Below are 24,241 nucleotides of genomic sequence, written 5' to 3'. Positions count from 1 at the left end.
TGGTTTTGAGAGGAAGGAGGAGGAACTGAGCAACAGTAAACTGCCTAAGGTTTGCTGCCTTTTTTTTTAGCATTATAGCTGCACAATTTTTTGCTGACCCAGTGGCAAGTCTGAATCAGACCAGACAGTGTTGTTTCCATGACCTAAATATTACCCCTAAAGCCTATTTTGATATCGTTTTATCAGATATTAATAGGTAAATGTTAATAGTACAGGCACATGCCAATACAGGCACGCCTGATTTGATATGTTTTTATCAGATACTAACAGGTAAATATTAATAGTACAGGCACATGCCAATACAGGCATGCCTGGTTTGATATCTTTTTATCAGATACTAACAGGTAAACGTTAATAGTACAGGCACACACCAGAAACACCTAAATCAAGTTCTTGTGGCAGTATCTGAAGGGGCTTGTCCTTTTTCATTTACTGTACAGGGAAGTGAGCCCTCAGTTGCTTAAAGGTAAGCAGTGTGGAAACTATCCCAAATGTAGAGTTCCCATTAATTGTTGCTATGAATTGCAGCTCATGGTGTGTATGTCCTTAATAAAACTGGCTTTGAATTTCACCCTTTTTTAATTCTCTTGACTATTGCTTTCTTCTTTTGGACCATGATATCTCAGGAGTTTCTGTACTGTCTAGCTATCTTTATGTTGTTTGGTGTCTGATTTCTTCCTATTCAAATTCTCCTTTAAATCACAGTGTTTATGTGGCCTTCTTTCAAGCCAGTATCATTGAAGGTTTCAGGTTTCTAAAACTGTGTAGGTATGTACTAGATGTAAATATTATAGGCTGCTTATTTTAAACAGATACAATCAGCCCTTAAGTGTGAGGCCCTGGGATGTAACATGTAAAAGCCATGAACATGAGAATATTATTTACAGATCATAAGCATGTTATTTGTCTCCTATAGTGGCTGTAAGTCAGTTCTTTCAAAAAATAAATCCAAAGCTTAAGTCTCTCTTGGACTTGTAAGGATTTGAAGTAATTTTCAGAAATGTATTTTAATGAAAATGTTCAGATTCGTGTTTGATCTCAGACTCTTACTTTGCCTCTTCTGTTGGATTTGTTTGGTTTTAATTAGCTCAACTGAGAACAAAAATGTGAACTGCACCACTGCAGTAGGAATGGAATACTACCACAAAAAATGAAGAAAATACTGAATACAAATGAATTTCTATATTTAGGAAAACGATATAATGAGGGATAATATTGCAATAAATTGCCTGACTTTGTAAACTGCTGTAGTTCATATAATACCCATGGCAAATGGGGAAGTGTTAAACATCCCAAAAGCATGTCTCAGATTTGTAGGGTAATCTTACCTGAAAATGTCCTTGACATTTACCATCTTTGTGAGTGTATTCTCCAGTCCATTTTATTTTCAAAGGAATGGTCACACACTTTTTGGTGTACTAAACTACACCAAAACTCCGGGTGGAAGTCGAAGACTTAGATCCAATATCCTGGAGCCACTAGTCGATGCTGAAACAATTAACACAAGACTGGACTGTGTTCAGGAATTACTCCAGGATGAGGAGCTCTTTTTTGGTCTTCAAGCAGGTAGCAGTTTATTTTTTAATTCATAGTATTATATTTCTTTTTAAACATTTATTTCTGATAGATGAAAGTATGTGGGGTGATTTAATATGTTTGAAAAGTTGGGTTTTGTGATCGTCAGGTGACATAGCAAGCACTTAATTTTTGAAGTAATCTTTATTTGATAGTTTTTCTCAAGTATTTTGCAAAGAAAAGTTAATTTCTCTGCTTAAAGTGGATAGAAGCCAGCAGGCCAATAGCTTTTTCAGAGTTTAACTCTTCATCTCTGTGGCTAGATACACACTATGTTGGAAGAATACAAGTATGTATAATATATACATTAAAACCAAAGGCATCACTGCTGTAATACTTGTGTATGCATGTTCTCTTGTCATAGCTCTGTAAAGCAGTGGCCCAGACAAATGTGAAATAGACAGTACCAGAGTATGAGTTAGTCCACCCTAAGCTGGATCATGTAATCTTAATCATAGAAGAAATAAGATTCAGTCTAACAAAAAGAATATTGCTGAATTGATATATGAGTAAATAATTGAGATAGCAGCTATTTTTAACCCATTTTTTAACTTGGTAAAGAATTTCTGAAAATAGAATGAAAGAAAAAAATTAACATAAGTATTGCTAAGTAATCATGCATGTAAAAAAAATGATTTTACTATAATTACAGTTCATTTTCTGTTCTGTACTTTTGTTTTACAGTTATCTCAAAATTCCTGGATACAGAGCAATTACTTTCAGTTTTGGTACAAATTCCAAAGCAGGATACAGTATGTTTTGAAATACTCTTTAGATTGAGTTATCTGGCTAAAATGTGCAATATATGTGATATCTGTAAATATGTATGATACGATAAGAAAAAGACTGTACCTTAAAACCACATGGAATAATTTTTATTATAGATTGAGAGTAGATCGTATTTTACAGCAGTAGAAGATTCTTATAGAAGTATGTTAGAAAAATTTGTGTTTGCTTCAATATCACTTTCATCTAAATTTATGCAAATTGACTTCAAAACTGTTTACTTTTTCATCCCACCTTTATTCTTCGTACACGTATGTCCTATTCGACAGTACTATGATGAGAGAGAGGAATGTCTTTCGCATCAGCCTAAGAGGAAAAAGTGTATAACAGAAATTTACTCTTATTTTTGGAGGTCGATAAACTTTTTGATAGCCTAAAGAAAATGAAACATCTTTCTTACTAGAAAATAAATAATTTCTTAATTTTCATGTAATACAGGTGAATAGAAATTAGTCTTTATTGCCTGAAAAATTATTTTGAGAAAGGTTCTTATGAAGCATTCTGACTTTGCTCAGCTCTGCATACAAAACAGATGAACTAAGTCAGTCACATAAACATACAGAGCCAGAAATGGAACTTGCCTGTTAGTTTCCAAGGCACAGATGCTTTGTGAACCAAGTGCAGCTTTTTCATGGAGGGGTTAATGAACAACCTCTGAACAACAGTGAGCTGACAAAACCCAATATACTCACTTGCATAGCATAAGCAGTACCAAGTGAGGCAGAAGTTGCCCCTACGCTGACTGTTCTCATAAGCAGATAACCTTATGTCTCAAGCCCATAACAAAGAGATCTCTAGGTTATGGATAGTGTTTGGAAGTCATTTGTGCATCCTGTTCTCAACTTGACCCATGCTTCTCTGTTAACCCTTGAATGCAAGGGATAAGTAATATATTGGAGAAATGATTACTGTTAAGTTTCCTCATGGTCCTGTTTTACAGATTGAAAGAGTACCCTGCTACATTAAATCATGTACCTAACTATTCTATGATTCTGTGATCTCACAAGTCAGAAATGAAATGCAGATAAAGACATTTATTCATAAAAGTATAACTAGACAATAAAGCTATAAATGCTTAGAATAACATAGCTTAGTTGAAAGACAAGCAGTACTTTATCTGCTTGTGTTCAGGCTTCAGCAGGAAGTTATTTTATTCCTTATCTGCATGACAGTGACAGCCATAGTTTTGGTCTGTATGAGTGTTGTATACCTCCTGTGACATCCATTAGAGTGCATTTGGGAGCTTGGCCAACAGAGAAGGTTTCCATCACAGATCACCTTTGGGAAAATTACTGAATATACCTTCAGATTCCTTAGAACCTCTCTTTCCTCCTCAGTGTTTATAATGAATTTTCCATTTGAAGTTTTTTAGGAGCTTGAGAAAGGTTTAATCTTTCACCTTGAATATGAAAGTGTAACATTTTTAACCAGGGAGCTGTGATTAATCAAGGTTTCTCTTCCTTCAGTGTACTGCAGTGTGTTTGTTAGACTGGAGGTCAGCTTCTGTTCCTAGCTAGTTTGTAAACAAATGCTGGTGAAGACTCCATAAGGGAGAGGCTTGCATTTTAGTCATTATGAGTCTAAAAGAAGTAACATTATATGGAAGAGTTACTGACTATTGACTGTATTTGTTCATTTTCTCCCTTTGAGCCTGAAGTGTAGCATGTACAAAGATACTCTTTTAACACCAGTTAAAGTTCCTGTAAGAGCTATTCTAACAAGGTACACTCTGTGAATACCAGCTCCACACATCTGACCGTATCTGTCCTTTTGATGTCCAATTCCATCATGCAACTTAGACCTCACATGTATTTGCAGATCATGATTCTTCCATCCATACACATAGCATTATTTAGTCTATTACAGAAAAATTACTTCATATAGAAGGTTAAGATAAGGCAAGGGATGCCCTCTACTACAAGAGTAAAGAGTTATTATATACAAAGAAGAAAAGATTTCACACAGGGTCATACTCCTACATTCATGTTGAAAACCAGTGTTAGGTTTTCTCGGAACCAAACAGTGTGCTTATCTATGTTGGTTTCTTAAAATCCCCTCACATAGCATATACGTAGTACATATGCTGTGCATTACATGTACTATGCTCTAGTATCATCAGAAAAATTCTTTGCTGTAAATGTTAATAGGCATAGAAAACAAGGTAGAATAGCTGTGTGGACAAAACACGGTGAAGTTAGTCATTAATGTAAGCAAAACTTTTAAACATTTATTGGATTTGTTTTTAAATATAAGGGCAGATGTTTAAGGACATAAATATATTAACCAAGGATAAGTCAACCAAATTGGTTTATGTTGTATTCAACATCATTTCTGAAAAGGGCTATGCTGCTTAATTGTTGTGAAGAATGTATTTTATTTGCAAGAGTTTACAAGCTTATAGAGCTTACAGAGCTATGTAGCAGATCAGAAGTTTTCATGGCTTGGTCAATGATTATCAGTGAAGACAAATGAAAATATTAGCTACTGGTAGGCAAACTATCACAGTAGGCAATGTAAAATTTAGGTAAGCATTTTTTTATGCTGTTACACATCAAATGAGCTTATAAAGTATTGTAGCAATTTTTGTTCAAAGTACAAAGGTGTTACAGTTAACAGTATGAGTTCTGCTAGTTCTTAAGTACTTCTTCAAACAGGCAGACAGACAAACCTCCAATATTTGTACAATTTTTCAACAGGTTAAAACTGCTGAATCAAAAATAACTAATTTAATCTACCTGAAACATACCCTAGAGCTTGTGGAGCCTCTAAAGGTCAGTTATGTCATTTTTCATAAAGCACAGACTGCTTTGTCCTTATTTTTGTACAGTGCAGTTTGTTAAATTTCATAGACTGTTTCAAGCTGGAAGGGACCAATAGGTTTCATCAAGTCCAAAAAAAAAGTAAATTTACTTTAATCTGTCAGAACATAATCCTGCCAACCAATACAGTCTGTTAATTCTTAAGCCTATTGGAAATATGCATTTGAGTCTGATACTCTTTTAAGGACTGTATTCCTACCATTACCTGAATAATTGATTTTATAACAGACATTTAAGTGAAATTCTTGCTCAGATTATCCAACCACTGATGTAGCCTCAGTGAATCGGAGAGCTTTGTCCTTTGAAAGGGCTAAAAAAACTCCGTAACTGTTCATGTCCATATTTTACTCTTCAATAGGCTGTTTTAAGAAGCTGTACTACACCACTGCTAAAGGCTTATTACAGTTCTCTTGAAGATACAAGGTATTTATCAGGATACTTTAACTAGTGTGTTAGAAAGTTTTATGTTAAGAATGTGTGTAAGAATTAAGATGTTGCATCTTTGCTTATCTGTAGTTACAAGTATAGCTCAGTTCTTTTGCCTAAAGGTTGATTTTAATGGTCAAAAAATCTGTTTCTCAGCGAACAAAAAATAGAGGGGAAAAACATGAACCATAAAGCTAGTTGTGACACTTCAATTGCTGATGAACTGCTCTCTTTTAGAAATAATTCTGAGAAGACATAAGTAGTGGTTTCACAGTATCCCCATAGCAGTGCAAAAATCAAATGTTGCCTGTATCTTTGAGAAATAATTTCTGTCTCCCAAACGTTTGAATGACATCTTCAGTCAGACCTGGCTGTAGTCATACTTCATTCTGAGGCAAAAGTAGACATGACATTTAGTGGTTTAACAGTGCATAATTTGCTTCAGTAATTTGTAATGCTCGTATTTGTAATTTTGGGATGCTGTTACAAATAAAAAATAGTAAAATATTATGTAGCTAATTATCAATACAACTAATATTGCAGATTTGGAATTATACTTGAAAAGATTACAACTGTCATTAATGACGATACGAGGTACACAAAAGGATGTCTGAGTATGAGGACCCAGAAGTGCTATGCTGTTAAACCTAACATCAACGAATTCCTTGACATAGCTCGTAGAACATACACAGAAATTGTTGATGACATAGCAGGTATTTCTAAACCAAGTTTCTTTTTATTTGGAGATCGAAGTATATTGCATGTGGCATATAGAAACCACATAATCCGATCTGTTGTAGCCTTCTAATGTGTAAAAAATAGTTACTATGAACTGATTGGCATTGATAAGTAACTGAAGTACTTTTGAGATACATACTGAGATTCTCCTTTTTGTAGATAAAAACTCAGTTTTTTTTTAATGGAGTTGAACAACTGTATTGTGTCTCCTATATTTAAGTCTGTTGATCCTTATTCTTTGAAAGTACAATAAAGTTAAAGTAATGTGACAGAATTATCCCATCTAAAATATTCTGCATAAAGCACATAAAGCTTTAGTTTAGCTTCTTGACTTAAAATGTCAGAATTCTGTTCTTTATATTTTAAGCAGCCTTGATCTGTGTACTACTTTTTAGCCAAGCTACTAAGGGTTGGAAAACATGAATGAGAAGAATTTTACCATCATGTCTGTTACTGTGCTTTAGTAATCTTCCTGTTTATCACTCAGTCAAAACAGAAGGAAAAACCCCAACCTTCTGGAATGGATCTCCATTTTTAGTGTAAGATGTTGACTTCTAGCTAGAGGACCATCTTCTTTGTTTACTAGAGAGCATCAGAAACTTTATCTAATCTGTCATATGTTCTGAGCTTCCTGTTCCTTTCTAGTCTTGTATTCTACATAGTACACAGTGAAAATTACAGAGGCTATTGTTTTTCATTTCCTAAACCTTCCAATATTTGGTAGCTACTGGGAATCCAGAATGTGTGAACATCTTCCATGCACCTATTTTCACTGTAGCCCCCATGCTTGCAGAAGGGACTCTTCTCTCTTGTTACTGGATTAAACTCTTGAGTGGCTAAGACTGAGATACTGATGTTGTCTGCCTGGAGTTCTGTCAGCCTTTGATTCAGTCCTCCACAACATCCTTGCTGCTAATTTGGAGAGAGATGGATTTGACAGATGGACTAAGGAATGAGAGGTAGATATGAGATGGATAAGGAATTGGCTGAATGGCCACATCCAGTGAGTGACAGCTCAATGTCTAAGTGGAAACCAGTAGCAAGTGGTGGGTCCAAACTAAGACAATTTACCAGCTTCTCCAGTGACATGGACAGTGGGATTGAATGCACACTCGGCAAGTTTGTGGACAATACCAAGCTGAGTGGTGGAGTTGATTGGTGGGAGGGAGCAGATGCCTTCCACAGGGACCATGACAGGCTTGAGGGAGGGTGGGCCTGTAAGAATCTCTTGAAGTCCAGCAAGTTGAAGTGCAAGGCCCTGCATCTACATCAGGACAGTCCCCAGTATCAGTATGGGCTGGAGAATGAATGGATTGCAGGGAAGGATGTTTGGATACTAGTGGACAGAAAATTGGACATGAGCTGGCAGTGTGTGCTTACAGCTCAGAAAGCAAATCATGTCCTGGCCTACATAAACAAGAAGTGTGACCAGCAGGTCAAGGAGGGAGATTCTCCCCCTCTCTTCTGCTCATGTGAGACCCCAGTGGAGTATTGTATCCAGCTCTGGGTTTTCCAGCGAAGGAACAACAGGGACCTATTGGAATGGGTCCAGTGTAGGCTACAAAACTGATCAGAGGGCTGGAACACCTCTCCTGTGAAGAAAGGCTGAGAGACTAGGTGTTATTCAGCCTGGAGAAGAGAGGGCTTCAGGGAGACCTTCAATATGTAAATAATATGGGGCTTTTCAGAGGGAAAGAGAAAGACTTTTTTTTCTTTTTACCAGGGTCTGTGCTGAAAGGACAAGGGGCAGTGGTTTTAAACTGAAAGAGGATATGTTTAAGTTGAACATAAGGAAGAAATTTCTTATAATCTGTGATGGGATGCTGAAACAGGTTTCTCACATAAGTTCTGAATGTCCCATCACTGGAAGTGTTCACGGTCAGGTTGGATGGGGCTTAGAGCTACCTGATCTAGTGAAAGATGTCCCTGCCCATGGGAGGGGAGCTGGACTAAATTCTTTAAAGGTGCCTTCTGGTCCAAACCATTCTGTGATTCTATATCCAGAATGTCCGTGCTAGTCTATTCTATATTCAGAATCCATGCTAGTCTACATTTGGAGTGATTGGAATATGAGAGTGGGTGAGCTTAGAGCCTTGAGCAGCAGGGAAACACCACTAAGTAACTCCATCCTTTCTTCTTGCAGGAGTACTACACCATTACCATCTTTGAAGTATTCAGAATTCCCATCATTTAATACTACATGTTCTTCTATCATCTAACAGTTTCCCATATGCGATATCTTCTCAGCTAGGAACAAGATGGATTTAAGGGGGGAATTACAAATGTAAAGCACAACCCTCAGTCTGGGGGAAGAAGATTGCTTAGAATCATGAACTGGTTAAAAACTGAGAGTTCCTGAGTTCATCACTCTTATCATTCATCATCTCTCATCACTCACTATTGATGAGGCAGTGACACTAGGTGCTTGAGCAAACTTTTCTTGCCATCGTTAGGCCCATGTGGGAGTTGGTCCGATGCATGACCTGCCTTTAAAAGCCACATGAATTTATCTGATTCTCCACTAGATTTTTTTTTTCAATAGCTGTATGCAGCCACATCTGTTACATTAATAAGTTACTTCAGTAACTCCCTGGAGACCTGCCTCTAAGGCCTTTTGTCATGTTGCGTACCTGACACATGCAGCACCTATAAATCTCATAAACAGTGTGTGTCTTTGTACCAAAGCAAACATGTATGTGTGTGTATGCACAAGTCTCTATGTAATTTGGGTCCACTCTGTATTTGTGGTATATAGGTATGATCACACAGCTTGCAGAAAAGTACAACCTGCCAATGAAAACAAGTTTCAGCTCTGCTCGTGGTTTTTTTATCCAGATGAATATTGATTGTTCAACATTACCCAATGGCCAGCTTCCTTCAGAATTTACAAAGGTATCTGTACTAAATATGTTTTTACATAATGTGTTTGTATACTTAGTATATAAAAAATGTATAATACATTATTAAAGGACACATTAAACAGTAATTTAAGCAACAATTAAAATCATTTCAGTGAAGATATCTAGAAGTAAATGAAGGTGTAATTGATATGTTTTTATAACTGCCCTATTTCTAATTAATATAGTGAGAAATGTGCAATCACATGCAGTTATGTTGTATGTGAAGATAAAGTTACATATCTTGCTGATAACTGCATTCTCTTATATGGATTTTTCATAAAAATGTATATAGAAAAAATGAAACAAGGCGTTGATTCTCCTGCTCTGCCCATCCTCTTCCCCCCCTCCCCAATTGTTCCCAGTTTGCATTTTAGAAACTATTTTTTGTTTCTGATAATATGGCTAGCTCTTACTGTTGGTTTGTATTTTCCGTAGATCACTAAAATAAAAAACACATATAGCTTCACTTCAGCAGATTTAATAAAGATGAATGAAAGATGTCAGGAGTCACTGAGAGAAATATATCACATGACCTACTTGTAAGACAGTCTAATATTTGTTAATTCTATGGGATTTGTCCAGTTAACAGCTACTTACACACTTTCTTAAAGCTGGATTTCTGTTCAGTTGTGGCCACTTGCAGAAATAATCCAAAGTGACACGACATGTACTTCCTGAGACCAAAAAAAAACCAACCAAACAAAACCCAACCAAACCACAAAGTGTGTGTTGTATTAAGCGTGATTACAAACATACTGGCACTTTTTAATAAGGGTGGCCATCATATATATTAATTTTTTATGGATGACACAATGAATGCATTAGGTTTGTAATGCAGAATCCTTGCATTTTCAGGAGAACTGTCTGTTTCTGTGTTTTGCCCTTGCTGCTGTCATGTTGCTCTGCTGTCTGTTTCAGGAGACTCACTAAGCATAACATTACATGTCAGTTTTATGGAAATTCTTTCTAGAAACCATATGGGGGTTTTATTAATATGAAGGCCTAAGGGAATTAGAATTGCATTTGATGTGTTAATAAAATATACTTGTTTCCATAGCTGTAGTTTTAGTTCATTCTCTTTGTGAAGCTTTCCTATGAGCTGTTGGCATTTGAGTCTTGGGTCTGATAGGAGAATTTAATCTGAGCTGATGGTATAAGATCTTAATTTGCTTCAAAGAAATTTGTAGATTTGCTTGCATCTAGCAGAGATGATTGCATTTTGTGAGTAACCACCTATCCTAATGTATACAGTATGAACATTTTTAACTTGCTTTATTTCTGTAAGTTGTATGAAGTGACAGTATGTACTGTGGAACAACTGAATTCCTGTCTTATTTCAGAATAGTGTGTAAGCTACTGAATGAGATCTATGAACACATTCATTGCCTGTACAAGCTGTCTGACATTGTGTCCATGCTGGATATGCTGCTTTCATTTGCCCATGCCTGCACCCTTTCTGATTATGGTAAGTTTCTTCTTTGTTTCTGTCATGGGCCAGATAAAGTCCCTCCTGCTGGAGAATATCCAGGCTGTTTTGTCTGTTTTTCCAGTTGCGAAGTCCACAATTTCTTTTCCTAGGTCTCAGTAGACTTCATGTGAATGTCTCTGGCCTGTCCTTGCCAGTTCTGTGCTGATGTTCTTTCCATTCACTGAAATTGCATTCTGCCATTTAGATTCTGTAAGCCTCCACAGACAGTCTTTTTCAAAAGTCTATTCAGTTTAAGCATATTCTATTGAAAAGTACAATGTCTGTGAACATTCTGAGTTTACACTTCCATTCTGAAAGGACACAAGATAATATAAGCAGATCAACACTAAGTAGCATAAACCAAAATATGTGGCTACCTTTGTTTATCTGCTTCAATTTCTGTAGTGCATCTGGATGTTTTTGGAAGTAGAGTCTTGTAAGGAATCCAGGATCACATGCTTACTGTCATATTGTTTCTCCTGCTTCTCTTGCCCAGTTCTGCAATGTACAAAGATCACATTGTCTTCAATTAATGCTGAGCTGGAATACCTACCTCCAGTACAATACGATGTAGATACTTAATCAGGTCTAGAAGCCTGTCATGGGTTCAGCAGTAGCAGTCATTTTTTCTCCTCCTTGGTAGCTGGTGCAGTGCTGTGTTTTGACTTTCGGGCTGGGAGCGGTTGCTGGTGGCACATACGTTTTGAGGTACTGCTCAAATGTTTGGTTTTGTCCAAGGCCTTTTCTGAGCTCATGCTTTGCCAGTGAGGAGGGGAGGCCAGGAGGAGGGAGAGATAGGGCGCCTGGCCTGGGCTAGTCGGGGAGGTATTCCATACCATAGCACGTCATGCTCGGGGAGGTAACTGGAAGTTGGCCGGAAGGGAGGGGGTTAGCCCTCTTCCAGGTTGGGCTCGTTTCGGCGAGTGGTATCGTATTCTCTCTCCTTGTTTATTTCCTCTATCATTGATGTATTAGTGGTAGCAGTAGTGATTTGTGTTATACCTTAATTGCTGGATTGGTTTTTATCTCAATCCATGGGAGTTATATTCCTCCGGTTCTCCTCCCCATCCCTCCGGGAGTGGGGAGGTGGGGGGGGGAAAGGGGTGTGTGGTGCTGCGGGAGACTGAGGTGGGGTTTTAAACCACGACAAATCCTTTTCAGGAGATGTATTAGCCCATCATTACTGGTGCTGCTATGTAATTCTCAGTTCATGAGCAGGATCAGTTTACTTTGCAGTTTGGACTGTGAATCTTCATGTGCTGGTGATTCCAGTCATAGCATATGAATTGATGTGATCGAAGCATTGCAGTCTTTCCAGATGAATCAGAGCACAAGACTTTTTCAGCAGTAATAACAAGACCAAAGCCAGTTAGCTTCTTCCAGAAATCTACACCTGCAGTTTGCACAGCCAGGCATGAATGTGCATCTGCTAAAAGAAATGTACTGTCATGTGTAGCTTTAGGTCCCCTTTGCCAGTTGACACTCTCATGTAAATCATTAAATGACTAAAAACTACACCAGGTAATTAGAGTTCCCCAATGTTTAAAGCTGAGAAACTGTTCTAGCACTTCTCTCTTGAAGTCTGCTCCATTTAAGTGGACTGCCAAATTTAGCAATGCTTCTTTGTTAGCCTGGGGTACTGCCATTGAGGTGGACAAAGAGAACATAAGGAACAGGTTCAGAGAAGAACTGTATTCTGACAGAAATGCATACAGGTAGTCTCAGTATCAAGTGGATCTTTGTAGGCATAGTGCGCACCCAGATAATCAATGTAATAGCATAGAACAGAAATAGAAGGAATGCTACTGCGTCTTTTCTTGTGCTTGTATAACAAGGTATATAAGTAGTAGTAGCAGAGTTGTACTGTACCCCTCTACTTGATGTGCTCATAGCAGTATAAAAATAATAAGGATATATTAGTTATGAAACTGGCTTTCAGGTTTTCTGTTTTAATTACTTTTTAAGTTTTGCTCTTTGTAGTTTTCTTTATTACTGGAGTCTAACCATACTTACTATAGAACACAAACACAATGTTAATTTAGAAATGAAGTGTTATGGGATTCTTTCTGTAGTAACAAGTCATGAAGATTTTCATGACAGTCAGAATCTGTACCTGAAAGTGCATGGTAATTCTTCCCAAGTGCTGCATGTCAGTCTTGCTCTCTGCAGGAAAGTGAAAATTGGGGAATAGAGTCTGAGTTTGGCTTTTGCTCTGTAAGAATGACTTTGTTTCAGAACTCACTAGTTTAAAAATGTGAAGCTTTCCATGCCAACTCTGCAGTGGCCTGTATCCTTTTTCTCCTTTAGTTCGTCCAGAATTTACGGATACTTTAGCGATCAAGCAGGGATGGCATCCCATACTTGAAAAGATAGCTGTGGAAAAACCTGTGCCTAACAATACGTATCTGACAGAGGGTAACAATTTTGTAATTATTACGGGACCAAATATGAGTGGAAAATCTACATACCTAAAACAGATTGCTCTTTGTCAAATTATGGCACAGATTGGTGAGTAATAATGTACTGTGTTACTAATCTTCTGCAGACAGTTGTTTTCTACTTAAAAATATTTATGAAGTTGAATGATTTGGCTTCTACAATAAGATTCTGTCTAAATGGTACCAGGTGTTTTTTAGTCTGTTTGCTCCTCCCAGCTCTTGTGTTGCTGACAGAAGCCACTGCAAGGTTTTGGATCTGCCATTGGTCCTGTTTGTGTATCCGAAAGCCTCCCCAGTCTGTTCTTAGGAGAGTTGTGTGCTTCAGCCCTTTGGAGCGCCTTAACCCAGTCTAGCACCTTATATTAGACTTCAGGTGTCCTTGAAGTATGCTCATCAAGCTACATATGTGTTGGTAATCCAAAAGGAACATGAGAAATTCCCTAGTATAGGGATGAGTCTCAGTCTCGGCTGCATCAAAAGAAGCATAACCAGCAGGTCAAAGGAGGTGATCCTGCCCCTCTACTCTGCTCTCATGAGACCTCACTTGGAGTGTTGTGTGCAGTTCTGGTGCCCTCAACATGAAAAGGACATGGAACTGTTAGAACAAGTCCAGAGGAGGCCATGAGGATGATCAGGGACTGGAGCACCTCCCATATGAAGACAGGCTGAGAAAGTTGGGGCTGTTCAGCCTGGAGAAGAGAAGGCTGCGTGGAGACCTCATAGCAGCCTTCCAGTATCTGAAGGGATGCTGGGGAGGGACTATTCATTAGGGACTGTAGTGATAGGACAAGGGGTAATGGGTTAAAACCTAAACAGAGGAAGCTTAGATTGGATATAAGGAAGAAATTCTTTACTGTTAGGATGGTGAGGTACTGGAATGGGTTGCCCAGGGAGGTTGTGAATGCTCCATCCCTGGCAGTGTTCAAGGCCGGGTTGGATGAAGCCTTGGGTGATATGGTTTAGTGTGAGGTGTCCCTGCCCATGGCAGGGGGGTTGGAACTGGATGATCTTAAGGTCCTTTCCCAGCCTAACTATTCTATGAATCTATGTTTTTTACCTTAAAGATGGAGGTAACCACCTGTTCCACAGCAGGCTGGTAGCATGGAAGAAACACTATAATAGGCTGACCCTGTTTCTATTAGGATGAAATTACTTAGAAGTGGTGAATAAAAGTTGTCCACCATGTGTTTGTGGGTACAGTCCCCAACAACTGCAAGTTCGAGTATCATATCACACTGATACGAGAAAACTCATATTTTACTTGTTTCGTAGGTTCTTATGTCCCAGCAGAGTATTGTTCCTTTCGAATAGCAGAGCAGATATTTACCAGAATAGGTATGGATGATGATATAGAAACAAATGCTTCAACATTCATGAAGGAAATGAAAGAGGTACTAAACATGGCTAAGTAAGGCTCCAAGGCCCATTTTTACTGTTAGGCTAATAAGAATTGTACTAGTATAATCCCACTGAAAGAATGTACTTTTAAAAGTAGTCAGAAATTCAGCTGTCATCTGGTACTTAATGGTAAACCACAGAAACCCAGGCATATCTTAAATAGCAAGATACGCCAATACAAATAAAAATCAGTGCTGTGTTGGTTGACAGTAGTTTTGACATTTTATTGTTCTTTGGACCTTAAGTGAGCTTCCTCAGTTCCCTTTCCCAAACTGATACAGTTGAGGGAAAGTGATATATTCAGTGGACAGGGGGAGGAATGCTGCAAGAAGAGTCTTTGGTTGGAATTGGCAGCTGTCGGAAAGCTGTGAAAGGGTAAAATTTATGGCTCTGACATGATTTTTAAGAATTTCTATATTAAGTTTCATCTGAATAAGGCAGAGTATTCCTCAAGTATCCCTCTGGGCATCCCTCTGAGCAGCACTGTTCCTAATGGGGGTTCTTAAAAAATGTATTTGTAGGGATGGTAACATATGAAATATTTTTTTAGGTAACATACATCATACAAAACGCTAATGACAAATCACTCATCATAATTGATGAACTTGGCAGAGGTACCAGCACTGAAGAAGGAATTGGCATTTGTTACGCTGCCTGTGAATATCTGTTGAATTTAAAGGTAATTCTGTTTTGGAAAAGAAAAAAAAAACAAAAAAAACCCTTCAATTATTTTATCATAAATGCAAGTTTACATTTCTGTCTAGAAAGTGAACAACCTGGTCTCTTTAGTTTTGCTTCGTACAGCTTTGAATGCTCAAATGTTGAACCTTTTTAATTGACTGTTACCTTTCCAAAGTACAGTGGCAGTTCCACACAGTGGTTACACAGGCTGGAGGTTTGTTTAGAAAACAGGAAGATGGTCTTAGATGGGTTGAAAATTTCACCTCCATCATGAGTTAGGTGATCATCTAATTTTTCTGATTTAATGTAATTTATTCCAGAATCATTTCCAACAGAAATTTTCTTTCTTGTTTCCTTATTTAGGCATTTACATTGTTTGCTACACATTTCCTGGAACTGTGTCATATAGATGCCTTATATCCCAATGTGGAAAACTACCATTTTGAAGTGCAACATCTGAGAAGTAGTGCTGGAAATAAGGAGAAAATTGCTTACACTTACACACTCTCTAAAGGATATACAGAGGAAAAGAACTATGGTAATGGATTCTACTATGACTCTAACTTAGTAAACCTTACATAGGACATTATTTCAGTTAATAGGCATCTAACAATATTTTTCTGCTGACAGATTTCTCCCGAGTTAGTATCTCCCTCAGAGTTACAGGCGCAGATCTGTAATATGTTCCTAATACTTACGTGTTTTAACTCTACAGTGAGATATTAGTTTTGGGGTAGTATGAAGAAGTTGGATGAAATTTTCCTTTCCTGTGGTGGGGGGTTGGAATTAGATGATCTTTAACATCCCTTCCAACCCAAACCATTCTGTGATTCTATAAAAAAAAACCCTGTTTTAATAATGTGAGTAGCTACTTGATTCACCTCTGACTGATATGAGCCAAACTTAGCACACAGCGCTTTAGGCGATGATGGAAGTAAGTGAAAGTTCCGGAGAGACTTACAGCTGTGAATGCTGAGGTTTATGTAAAACTCTTATGTGTCTGCCATATGTAATGATATATCATTTAAATAGCAGCTTGGCCTTTATTGGTTAGCAAAAACGCATAGAGTTTCTTTTAAAAATGGCAGGAATTTTACAATGTGTCAGCTGAAGGTTGATTTTGAGAGGTTCCACTAAAGCATTGGTGTTCTCAGGAAAGTGCGTTTACTTCTCTTTTAACTTCACCTCAGTACTTCACTTTAATGCCTATAGACAGATAGGAACAGCCTCACACTCGCAGGCCCTTGTCCTCATGGGGGACTTCAACCACCCTGATATCTGTTGGAGCGATGGTACTGCCCAGCACAAGCAATCCAGGAGGTTCCTCGATTGTGTGGAAGACAACTTCCTTCTGCAAGTAATAGAGGAGCCGACGAAGAGAGGTGCCATGCTTGACCTCGTGCTCACCAACAGGGAAGGGCTTGTTGGAAATGTGATGCTCCAGGGCAGCCTTGAATGCAGCAATCATGAGGTGGTCGAGTTCGAGATCCTTGGGGCAGTGAGAAGAGCGTGCAGCAAGCTCACTGTCCTGGACTTCAACAGAGCAGATTTTGGCCTCTTCAGGAGCCTGCTTAGTAAAGTTCCATGGATATAGCCCTACAGGGCAGGGGGGCCCAAGACTCTTGGTTGATACTCAAGGATCACCTGCTACAAGCTCAGAAGTGTTGCATCCCAACTACAAGGAAGTGCAACAGGAGGGCCAGGAGACCTCCTTGGATGGATAAGGAGCTGCTGAGGAATCTTTGAGGGGAAAAAGAGGCTTATAAAAGGTGGAAGCAAGGACAGGTGGCCTGGGAAGAATGCAGGGATGTTGTTTGGGAAGCTAGGGAACACGTTAGGAAAGCTAAGGCCCAGTTAGAATTAAACTTGACTAGGGATGTGAAAGATAACAGGAAGGGATTCTGTAGTTACACTGCAAATAAAAGACAGACGAGGGACAGTGTGGGCTCTCTCTGGAAGCTATCAGGAGAACTGACTTCTCTGGACTTGGAGAAGGCTGAGATACTTAATGACTTGTTTGCCTCAATCTTTACTGGCAAATGCTCTGACCACACCACCCAAGTCTTGGAAGGCAGATGCAGAGACTGTGAGAATGAAGACCTTAGGCTCACTGTAGGAAAGGATCTGATTCAAGACCATCTTAACAACCTGAACGTACACAAGTCCATGGGACCTGATGAAATCCATCAGTGGGTCCCGAAGGAGCTGGCGAATGAAGTTGCTAAGCCACTGTCCATCATATTTGAAAAATCATGGCAGACAGGTGAAGTTCCCAACGACTTGAAAAAGGGAAATATAACCCTCATTTTCAAGAAGGGGAAAATGGATGACCCAGGGAATTACAGACCAGTCAGTCTCACCTCTGTGCCTGGCAAAATCTTGGAGCAGATTCTCCTGGAAAGCGTGCTAGGGCACGTGAAAAACAACAAGGTGCTTGGTGACAGCCAGCATGGCTTCACTAGGGGGAAATCCTGCCTGACCAATTTGGTGGCCTTACTATGATGGGGCTACGGAACTGATGGACAGGGGTGGAGCAGTTGATGTCATCTACCTGGACTTGTGCAAAGCGTTTGATACTGTCCCACATGACATCCTTGCCTCTAAATTTGAGTGTCATCAATTTGATAGGTGGACCACTCGGTGGATAAAGAACTGGCTGGATGGCTGCACGCAAAGAGTTATGGTCAATGGTTCAATGTCCGGCTGGAGACCAGTAACGAGTGGTGTTCTTCAGGGATCGGAGTTGGGACCGATCGTGTTTAACATCTTTGTCAGTGACATGGACAGTGGGATTGAGTGTGCCCTCAGCAAGTTTGCCGATGACACCAAGCTGTGTGGTTCTGTTGATGCACTGGAGGGAAGGAATGCCATTCAGGAGGATCTTGACAGGCTTGTGAGGTGGGCTGATGCCAGCCTCATAAAGTTTAACCATGCCAAGTGCAAAGTTCTACACCTGGATCAGAGCAATCCCAGGCACAGCTACAGGTTGGGCAAAAAGGAAATTCATGGTAGTCCTGCAAAGAAGGACTTGGGGGTGTTGGTCGATGAGAAAATGAACATGAGCCGGCTGCAGTGTGTGCTCTCAGCCCAGAAAGCCAACTGTATCCTGGGCTGCATCAAAAGAAGCGTGACCAGCAGGTCGAAGGCGGTGATCCTGCCCCTCTACTCTGCTCTCGTGAGACCTCATTTGGAGTATTGTGTGCAGTTCTGGTGTCCTCAACATAAAAAGGACATGGAACTGTTGGAACAAGTCCAGAGGAGGCCACGAGGATGATCAGGAACTGAAGCACCTCCCATATGAAGACAGGCTGAGAAAGTTGGGTCTGTTCAGCCTGGAGAAGAGAAGGCTGCGTGGAGACCCCATAGCAGCCTTCCAGTATCTGAAGGGGGCCTGCAGGGATGCTGGGGAGGGACTGTTCATTAGGGACTGCCGTGATAGGACAAGTGGTAATGGGTTAAAACCTAAACAGAGGAAGCTTAGATTGGATATAAGGAAGAAATTCTTTACTGTGAGGGTGGTGAGGCACTGGAAGGGGTTGCCCAGGGAAGTTATGGGTTCTCCATCCCTGGCAGTGTTCAAAGCCAGGTTGGATGAAACCTTGGGTGATATGGTTTAGTGTGAGGTGTCCCTGCCCATGGCAGTGGGGTTGGAACTGGATGATCTTAAGGTCCTTTCCAACCCTAACTATTCTATGATTCTATGATTCTAAATTGAAGACAGATTGACCAATAATGGGTCAATAAAGAAATGAGTGAGTGACAGTAAGGCATAGCTACATTTTTAAGGAGTTACAGAACTCCATACACTTCCAAATACTAGATTCTGAAGTTTGATTTAGGTGACATTTAATCAGAAGAAAATTAGCTACACCTGACTTTTGCAGACTAGTGGTAACTGAAGCCTAGGAATTAGTCCAGTCAGGCTTCCATTAACTGGACTTAAAATGTTTCTTTATCAGAATTTCAGAGTAAGTTTCCTTCCATTCAGCTGCAGTTATTCAACTCAGTTTCAGAGGCTGCAACAGCCTTTACTTGAGCAAAGTTGAATTCTAAGAAAAAGGTCAGGTTCCCTTCTTGACACTTTTTAATTTTTAACCCTACAGTATGAGAGCCCCTGAGGAAGCACAGGTTTCTCAAAAGAGCCAGGGCCATGGGCAGGGGGAAGAAAGTGTGTTAGTGCAGGGACAAAAATGTGCATCTCTTTCTTTCTGTATCCACTGGATATGTGGGTTTAAGGGAGAGTGCATTTAGCAGAACCACAGCATTTTCTGGCCTGCCCAATTAAAAGAATTGAACAGAGAAGCTGCCAGCACCAGCGTGCCATTTTTCAGCTTTAACCCCTCATGTGCCCCATCCTGCGCAGTTACAGTGCTACCAGCAGTAACTTCTTGTGGAAGCCTGTCTCAGAGGTAACACAGGAAACATTTTGTTTGTAACTCTTAAAACTGTACTGCTTATTAAAATCAAAAATTAAAACCAGAAAATGTATATAAAAATTATTTTTATAAAAATTAAAATTTCTCCCTTCAAAAATAGGTTGAGTTAATTCTGGCAGACATAGTGTGGAAGGTAGGGAAAATGACATCAAAACCCCTGATTTGTCTTTTTATATGTTTAGGATTAAAAGCTGCCGAAGTTTCCTCCCTACCATCATCTATCATCGTGGATGCAAAGGAAATCACAAATCACATTGCAAAACAAATTTTGGTATGTAATAGAAAATTGTAATGGGGTAATTCAGTTTTGATGAAACTCAGAGACATTTTCAGTTCCTGGAAGGATGTGGGAGAAGCACTGCCCCTGGTTTTAGCAAAGTAGGTGTAGGTAAAATCTGTATTTCTGAACCAGTTATAGAACACTGTACTGATGATTGCTGTTTGGTGACAGCCAAAAGCAGTCCTTAGGGTGAAGGTGTTTAGGATGGAGCATTCATTGGTGTACAAGTCAAGAATCAGGAGGTGTGAAGGAGGCTGGAAAATAGCTAATATTAGCATTTTAATAACAGAAGATAATTGATTTCCTGTTTTTCTGTATGGGTGTGTTTTTGAGAACAGCACAGGCAAAAGAGCACTCCTGAGATGATGAGACAGAGAGCTGTTTACCATTTAGCAATGAGATTGGTTCAGACTGCCAGAAATTCTCAATTGGATCCAGACAGTTTGCGGATGTATTTGAAAGGCTTGAAGAAGAAGTATGAAGCCAGTTGTCCTGCACCTGGACAGAGTGGTGAGCAACAGTAATGTATTGCACAGGGTGTTGCTCTAGTTGTTATGACTGCGAGGTGACTCTGGTTTTCCCCATAGCATTAGAAAACACTGCTTTCCACATGTTTTTAGTTTCTTAATGCTTAGTCTGAATTATATTCACTACTCAAAGACCATATGCTTCATGTTTCTTTTCCACAAAACACACCTGAAATAAAAGCATTTACTCGAGACGAGGAGCACAGTTCTTTTTGATAATGGACTACATCCCCTTCATTATTTTCTAGAGACAAAGAAGTTGTATAATGTTTCGTATTTTCTTCCAATATATCTGCTGTTACAGTTCTTACATCTGATAGTAAAGATCTTGCCTAAGGAAAAGCAGTCCTTGAAGCAGGTGGTCCACTTGTCTTGCACAGACACACTCTGCTTGCACTGTTGAACGTGCATCCATAAATTTGCAAAAATGTGTGCATATAGAGGATTTACTCTGCATTTATCTATTAAATGGGTAATATAGAACAGCACAATATGTAATTTATAACAACAAATGTATTTTATATGTATTTATAGCATCCATTTCCTTTTAAAGTATCTATCTTTGTAAGCATACCAGTGCAACAGAGTAACATTTGTAATGGGCACACTGTGGTTTTTTACTGAGGAAGGGGTTTTATTTATTTAAGCTATTAACTGCAGTTCACCTCTCTTCAGGCCATTGTTGCCAAGTCTCTCACTCATCACCTCCATCAGTAAATACCATATTTGTTGCGTACCCCAGTGAAAGCCATGGCAGAAAGAAGTATTTTGTGTTCAGGTTTCTTACCAAGAGGAACCAGACGAACTTTTGAATTTAGGTGGTACTTGAGGTATCATAGGTGACAATTTGGCTGGAGTAGGTGTTAGCTTGTATAAGGAAGGTGTTATGTTGGGTAGTGTCAGTGTCACTTTGGGTATTATAGGGGTCAGGTTGGATACTGTTGGTGGCACTTTGGGAGCCACTGGTGTTAGGGTGGGTAGCACGCAGATGGAGATCTAGGTGGCAAAGTGAGGGCAGGAGTTCTGTGTGTGTAGGTGATGCCTGTGAGAGAAACACTGTTGGTTTTGCATATTTCGTAAGAGGGTTTATAGTGTTAAGGCTCTGCAGTATTAAGACTTAGCAATATTAGGTCTTGGACTAACTTACCGAAGGAAAGAAACAAAGGGTTTGAAATACCATGCACTGAAAGAGACATGCTCTGGTTAAAGACAGCATCATCTTTGGGCAAGAGACATGCTCTGTGGTTAAAAAGAATGCTATCTTTGTACAACCTATGAAACTAAGCCAGTGCAAACTGCTGCTGCAGTTAAACAGTATGTGGGGGTACTGCTTGTCTGCCAGAGAGTGATGAAATCAAACCCTAAAAGGACATAAAGAAAGAAAGAAGAGGAAGGGGTGTATGGAATCGAGTAAGGGGAGGTGTAAACAGAGGCAGGACAGTTAGCATGTAGATTATAAGCACTGTAAACCTTGGGAGTCCCCAGGCAATGGGAAAACAAGGGAGGGAGCTTGTGGGTGAGATAGGAAATATAAATCCAAGTTCTGCCTTTGCTGTGTGTGTCTGCTTGCCAGGACACCCGTTTTTCACAAGCATTCAATAAAGAGCTGCTTCACTGCTGCATCTGACCGAGGCCTGCCTGAACCTAGAGACTGATTCTCACCGTTCAGCTTCTCAGACACCCACATCTAACTCGATGTGTCTCCTGCTACAAGCACCTTGCAACACAGATCAGGATTCTAAACTAAGCTTTTCATGCCCTGCTAGACATATAGCAAAGATGATGCTTTTTGCCTAAAAATTAGAACATCATCCCCATTCTGCTTAGGAACCAGATGGCCTTTAAGGTCAGCTAGGGTTAGTTGGAACTGGATGACCTCTAAGGTCCCTTCCAACCTGAATCATTCTATGAGTCTATCATTAGAAAGCAATAGACATTCTCAAATCTAACAGAAAGTAAGTGTACTGCCTCCCCCTGCAGTAATAAGTTCTGCCTCCCCCTGCAGTAATAAGTTCAGAAGCTACACAGAAGTGTGCTCCTCGATCTGCTTCAAACCAATGTCCATGTGTCTGCTGCCTCTAGAATTTTGGGACTTACCACATAAGCTTTGCATTCTCCTATCCGCTGCCTTCATAGTTCCATAAGCCTCAGACATACCTCCCCTGTACCTTCTCTCTGAGCTGGAAGGTCCCAGTCACAGCGTTTTCATGCTCTACCTACAAGGCAGCTGCTCTGTCCCTTTCATCATTGTATAGGTCCTCGTCTGCATCTTCTTTAACTCCACTCTCACTCATGACAGATGAGAGGCAAAACTGTAATAATACATAAGCAAACTGTTGTGGAAGTGCATCAAAGTCTTCTATAACAAGAACACAAGTCTGTCTCAGCAGCCTCCTCCATGACGCACAGCACTGCTGGCTTTTTCCACTCTCACACATTGGCAATGCTTTTAGACAGCAAAAGACTCCCCATCTCTTTTTCCCAGAAGCCACTGTGGCTCTTGCCACCCAGACTGTTTTATCTCCATGTGCAGGGGGTCCATCATCTTTACCACTAATGTTTTATCTCAGCGAGATGTCCAACAGCTTCTTGGTCCCAGGCTCTCCGTAGAGACCTCTGTGTCAAAAAGTTACTCTGCCAACTGCCCAGGCCTCCTGCACCCTATCAGCAATGGAAAGTCGAACACCATTTGCCTGCAGCTTTCTGGTTTAACCTCAGAGTTCTTTCAGGACTCTGATGTATATCGTTGTCTTAGCATTTTCCTGCTATCTTACTTGCCTAAAACAGTCTAATGTTTCCCATGTAATTACTGTAAATTGATCCGAGGTACCCTGCTGCTGCTGTATACCTCACTCATTTAATGGAGAGAGACTTTCAGTCTCCAGATCTTTCAGCATCTCAAAGCTACAGTGAACAGTCTCATTTCAAAACTAACTGCAGTTTTAGAGCAGAGGAAATAAACAGGGAGTTAATTCCTTGGATGGTTTCTAAGTGGGTATTTCCATCTTTGTGCATTTCCCTACCAATGAAGATGCAGCGTGAATGAAGGACCCTCCAGGTAACTCCCCCCAGTTTGTGTACTGAGAACAATGTGCTTGCTCTTTGCAAAGAACATGTTGGGGTGGGAATCTGCCCAGTGTCTGCAGCAGCAAAGCCTGATGCAAAGATCATTGTGTGTCTGCCATTTTCCTCATTGTCAAGGACAATTCCTCCCAATTCTCTTCCTGACATCCCACCTACAGTACATTTAAGTAACTAAGACCCATCAGTTTGAGCACCTTTTGAAAGTATTGCTTGGTTCTAGTTTTGCCCTTTTCATTACCTGGCTCTCCAATATTTCACAGGCTATTCCAGTCTCCTTATTTGCATAAGCTTTCTACTTAAAGGGCCAAAAACCCATGCCAAAACACCTCCTCAGCTCTTGCATGGAGCCACTACAGGGGTGTTACGCTTGTGCTTGCAGTGCGGCATGCTTCACCCAGGCTGCAAAGCCTCCAGGCTGTACTGAGGCATTGCAGCATATTGCTTTGGTTCTTTCTCAGTTTCTGGGGGTTTTTAAACTAATCACTTGATTGTTTTTAATGGATCCCTTCCCGAAAATAGAGAATTTATTTGGCCTTTTCTCTCCAACCACATGTGAAACCCGATCGTACTGTGACAGCCAGAGTAGTGCTCCAGCTAACATTGTCCCAAGCAGCATGGAAAAATAGATCAAGTTTTCTCTTGTTTCCCACTACCTGGTTCTAGGCAATGACGACCACTGCATTCA

The 24,241-nt window shown here is 39.9% G+C and overlaps 1 protein-coding gene across 1 annotated transcript in view; it reads left to right on the top strand.

Annotated features, from left to right (window-relative positions):
* The window catches only part of MSH4 (mutS homolog 4), a 29,456-nt gene extending 8,694 nt beyond the window's left edge, over nucleotides 1–20,762 (top strand). The window contains exons 8-21 of the mRNA XM_005151324.4: nucleotides 1,394–1,566; nucleotides 2,260–2,327; nucleotides 5,058–5,132; nucleotides 5,539–5,603; nucleotides 6,150–6,319; nucleotides 9,100–9,236; nucleotides 9,680–9,783; nucleotides 10,585–10,709; nucleotides 13,020–13,220; nucleotides 14,423–14,541; nucleotides 15,099–15,227; nucleotides 15,593–15,767; nucleotides 19,848–19,936; nucleotides 20,284–20,762. Of these exons, the coding sequence (XP_005151381.3) occupies nucleotides 1,394–1,566; nucleotides 2,260–2,327; nucleotides 5,058–5,132; nucleotides 5,539–5,603; nucleotides 6,150–6,319; nucleotides 9,100–9,236; nucleotides 9,680–9,783; nucleotides 10,585–10,709; nucleotides 13,020–13,220; nucleotides 14,423–14,541; nucleotides 15,099–15,227; nucleotides 15,593–15,767; nucleotides 19,848–19,936; nucleotides 20,284–20,469 (1,816 nt within the window). The 3' untranslated portion in view covers nucleotides 20,470–20,762. The remainder of the gene's footprint in view (nucleotides 1–1,393; nucleotides 1,567–2,259; nucleotides 2,328–5,057; nucleotides 5,133–5,538; nucleotides 5,604–6,149; nucleotides 6,320–9,099; nucleotides 9,237–9,679; nucleotides 9,784–10,584; nucleotides 10,710–13,019; nucleotides 13,221–14,422; nucleotides 14,542–15,098; nucleotides 15,228–15,592; nucleotides 15,768–19,847; nucleotides 19,937–20,283) is intronic.
* The last annotated feature ends 3,479 nt before the right edge of the window (nucleotides 20,763–24,241 follow it).

The sequence above is a fragment of the Melopsittacus undulatus genome, chromosome 6 (genome assembly GCF_012275295.1).
Source record: "Melopsittacus undulatus isolate bMelUnd1 chromosome 6, bMelUnd1.mat.Z, whole genome shotgun sequence".
Lineage (NCBI taxonomy): Eukaryota > Metazoa > Chordata > Aves > Psittaciformes > Psittaculidae > Melopsittacus > Melopsittacus undulatus.
This window is presented reverse-complemented; position numbering and strand designations above follow the sequence as displayed.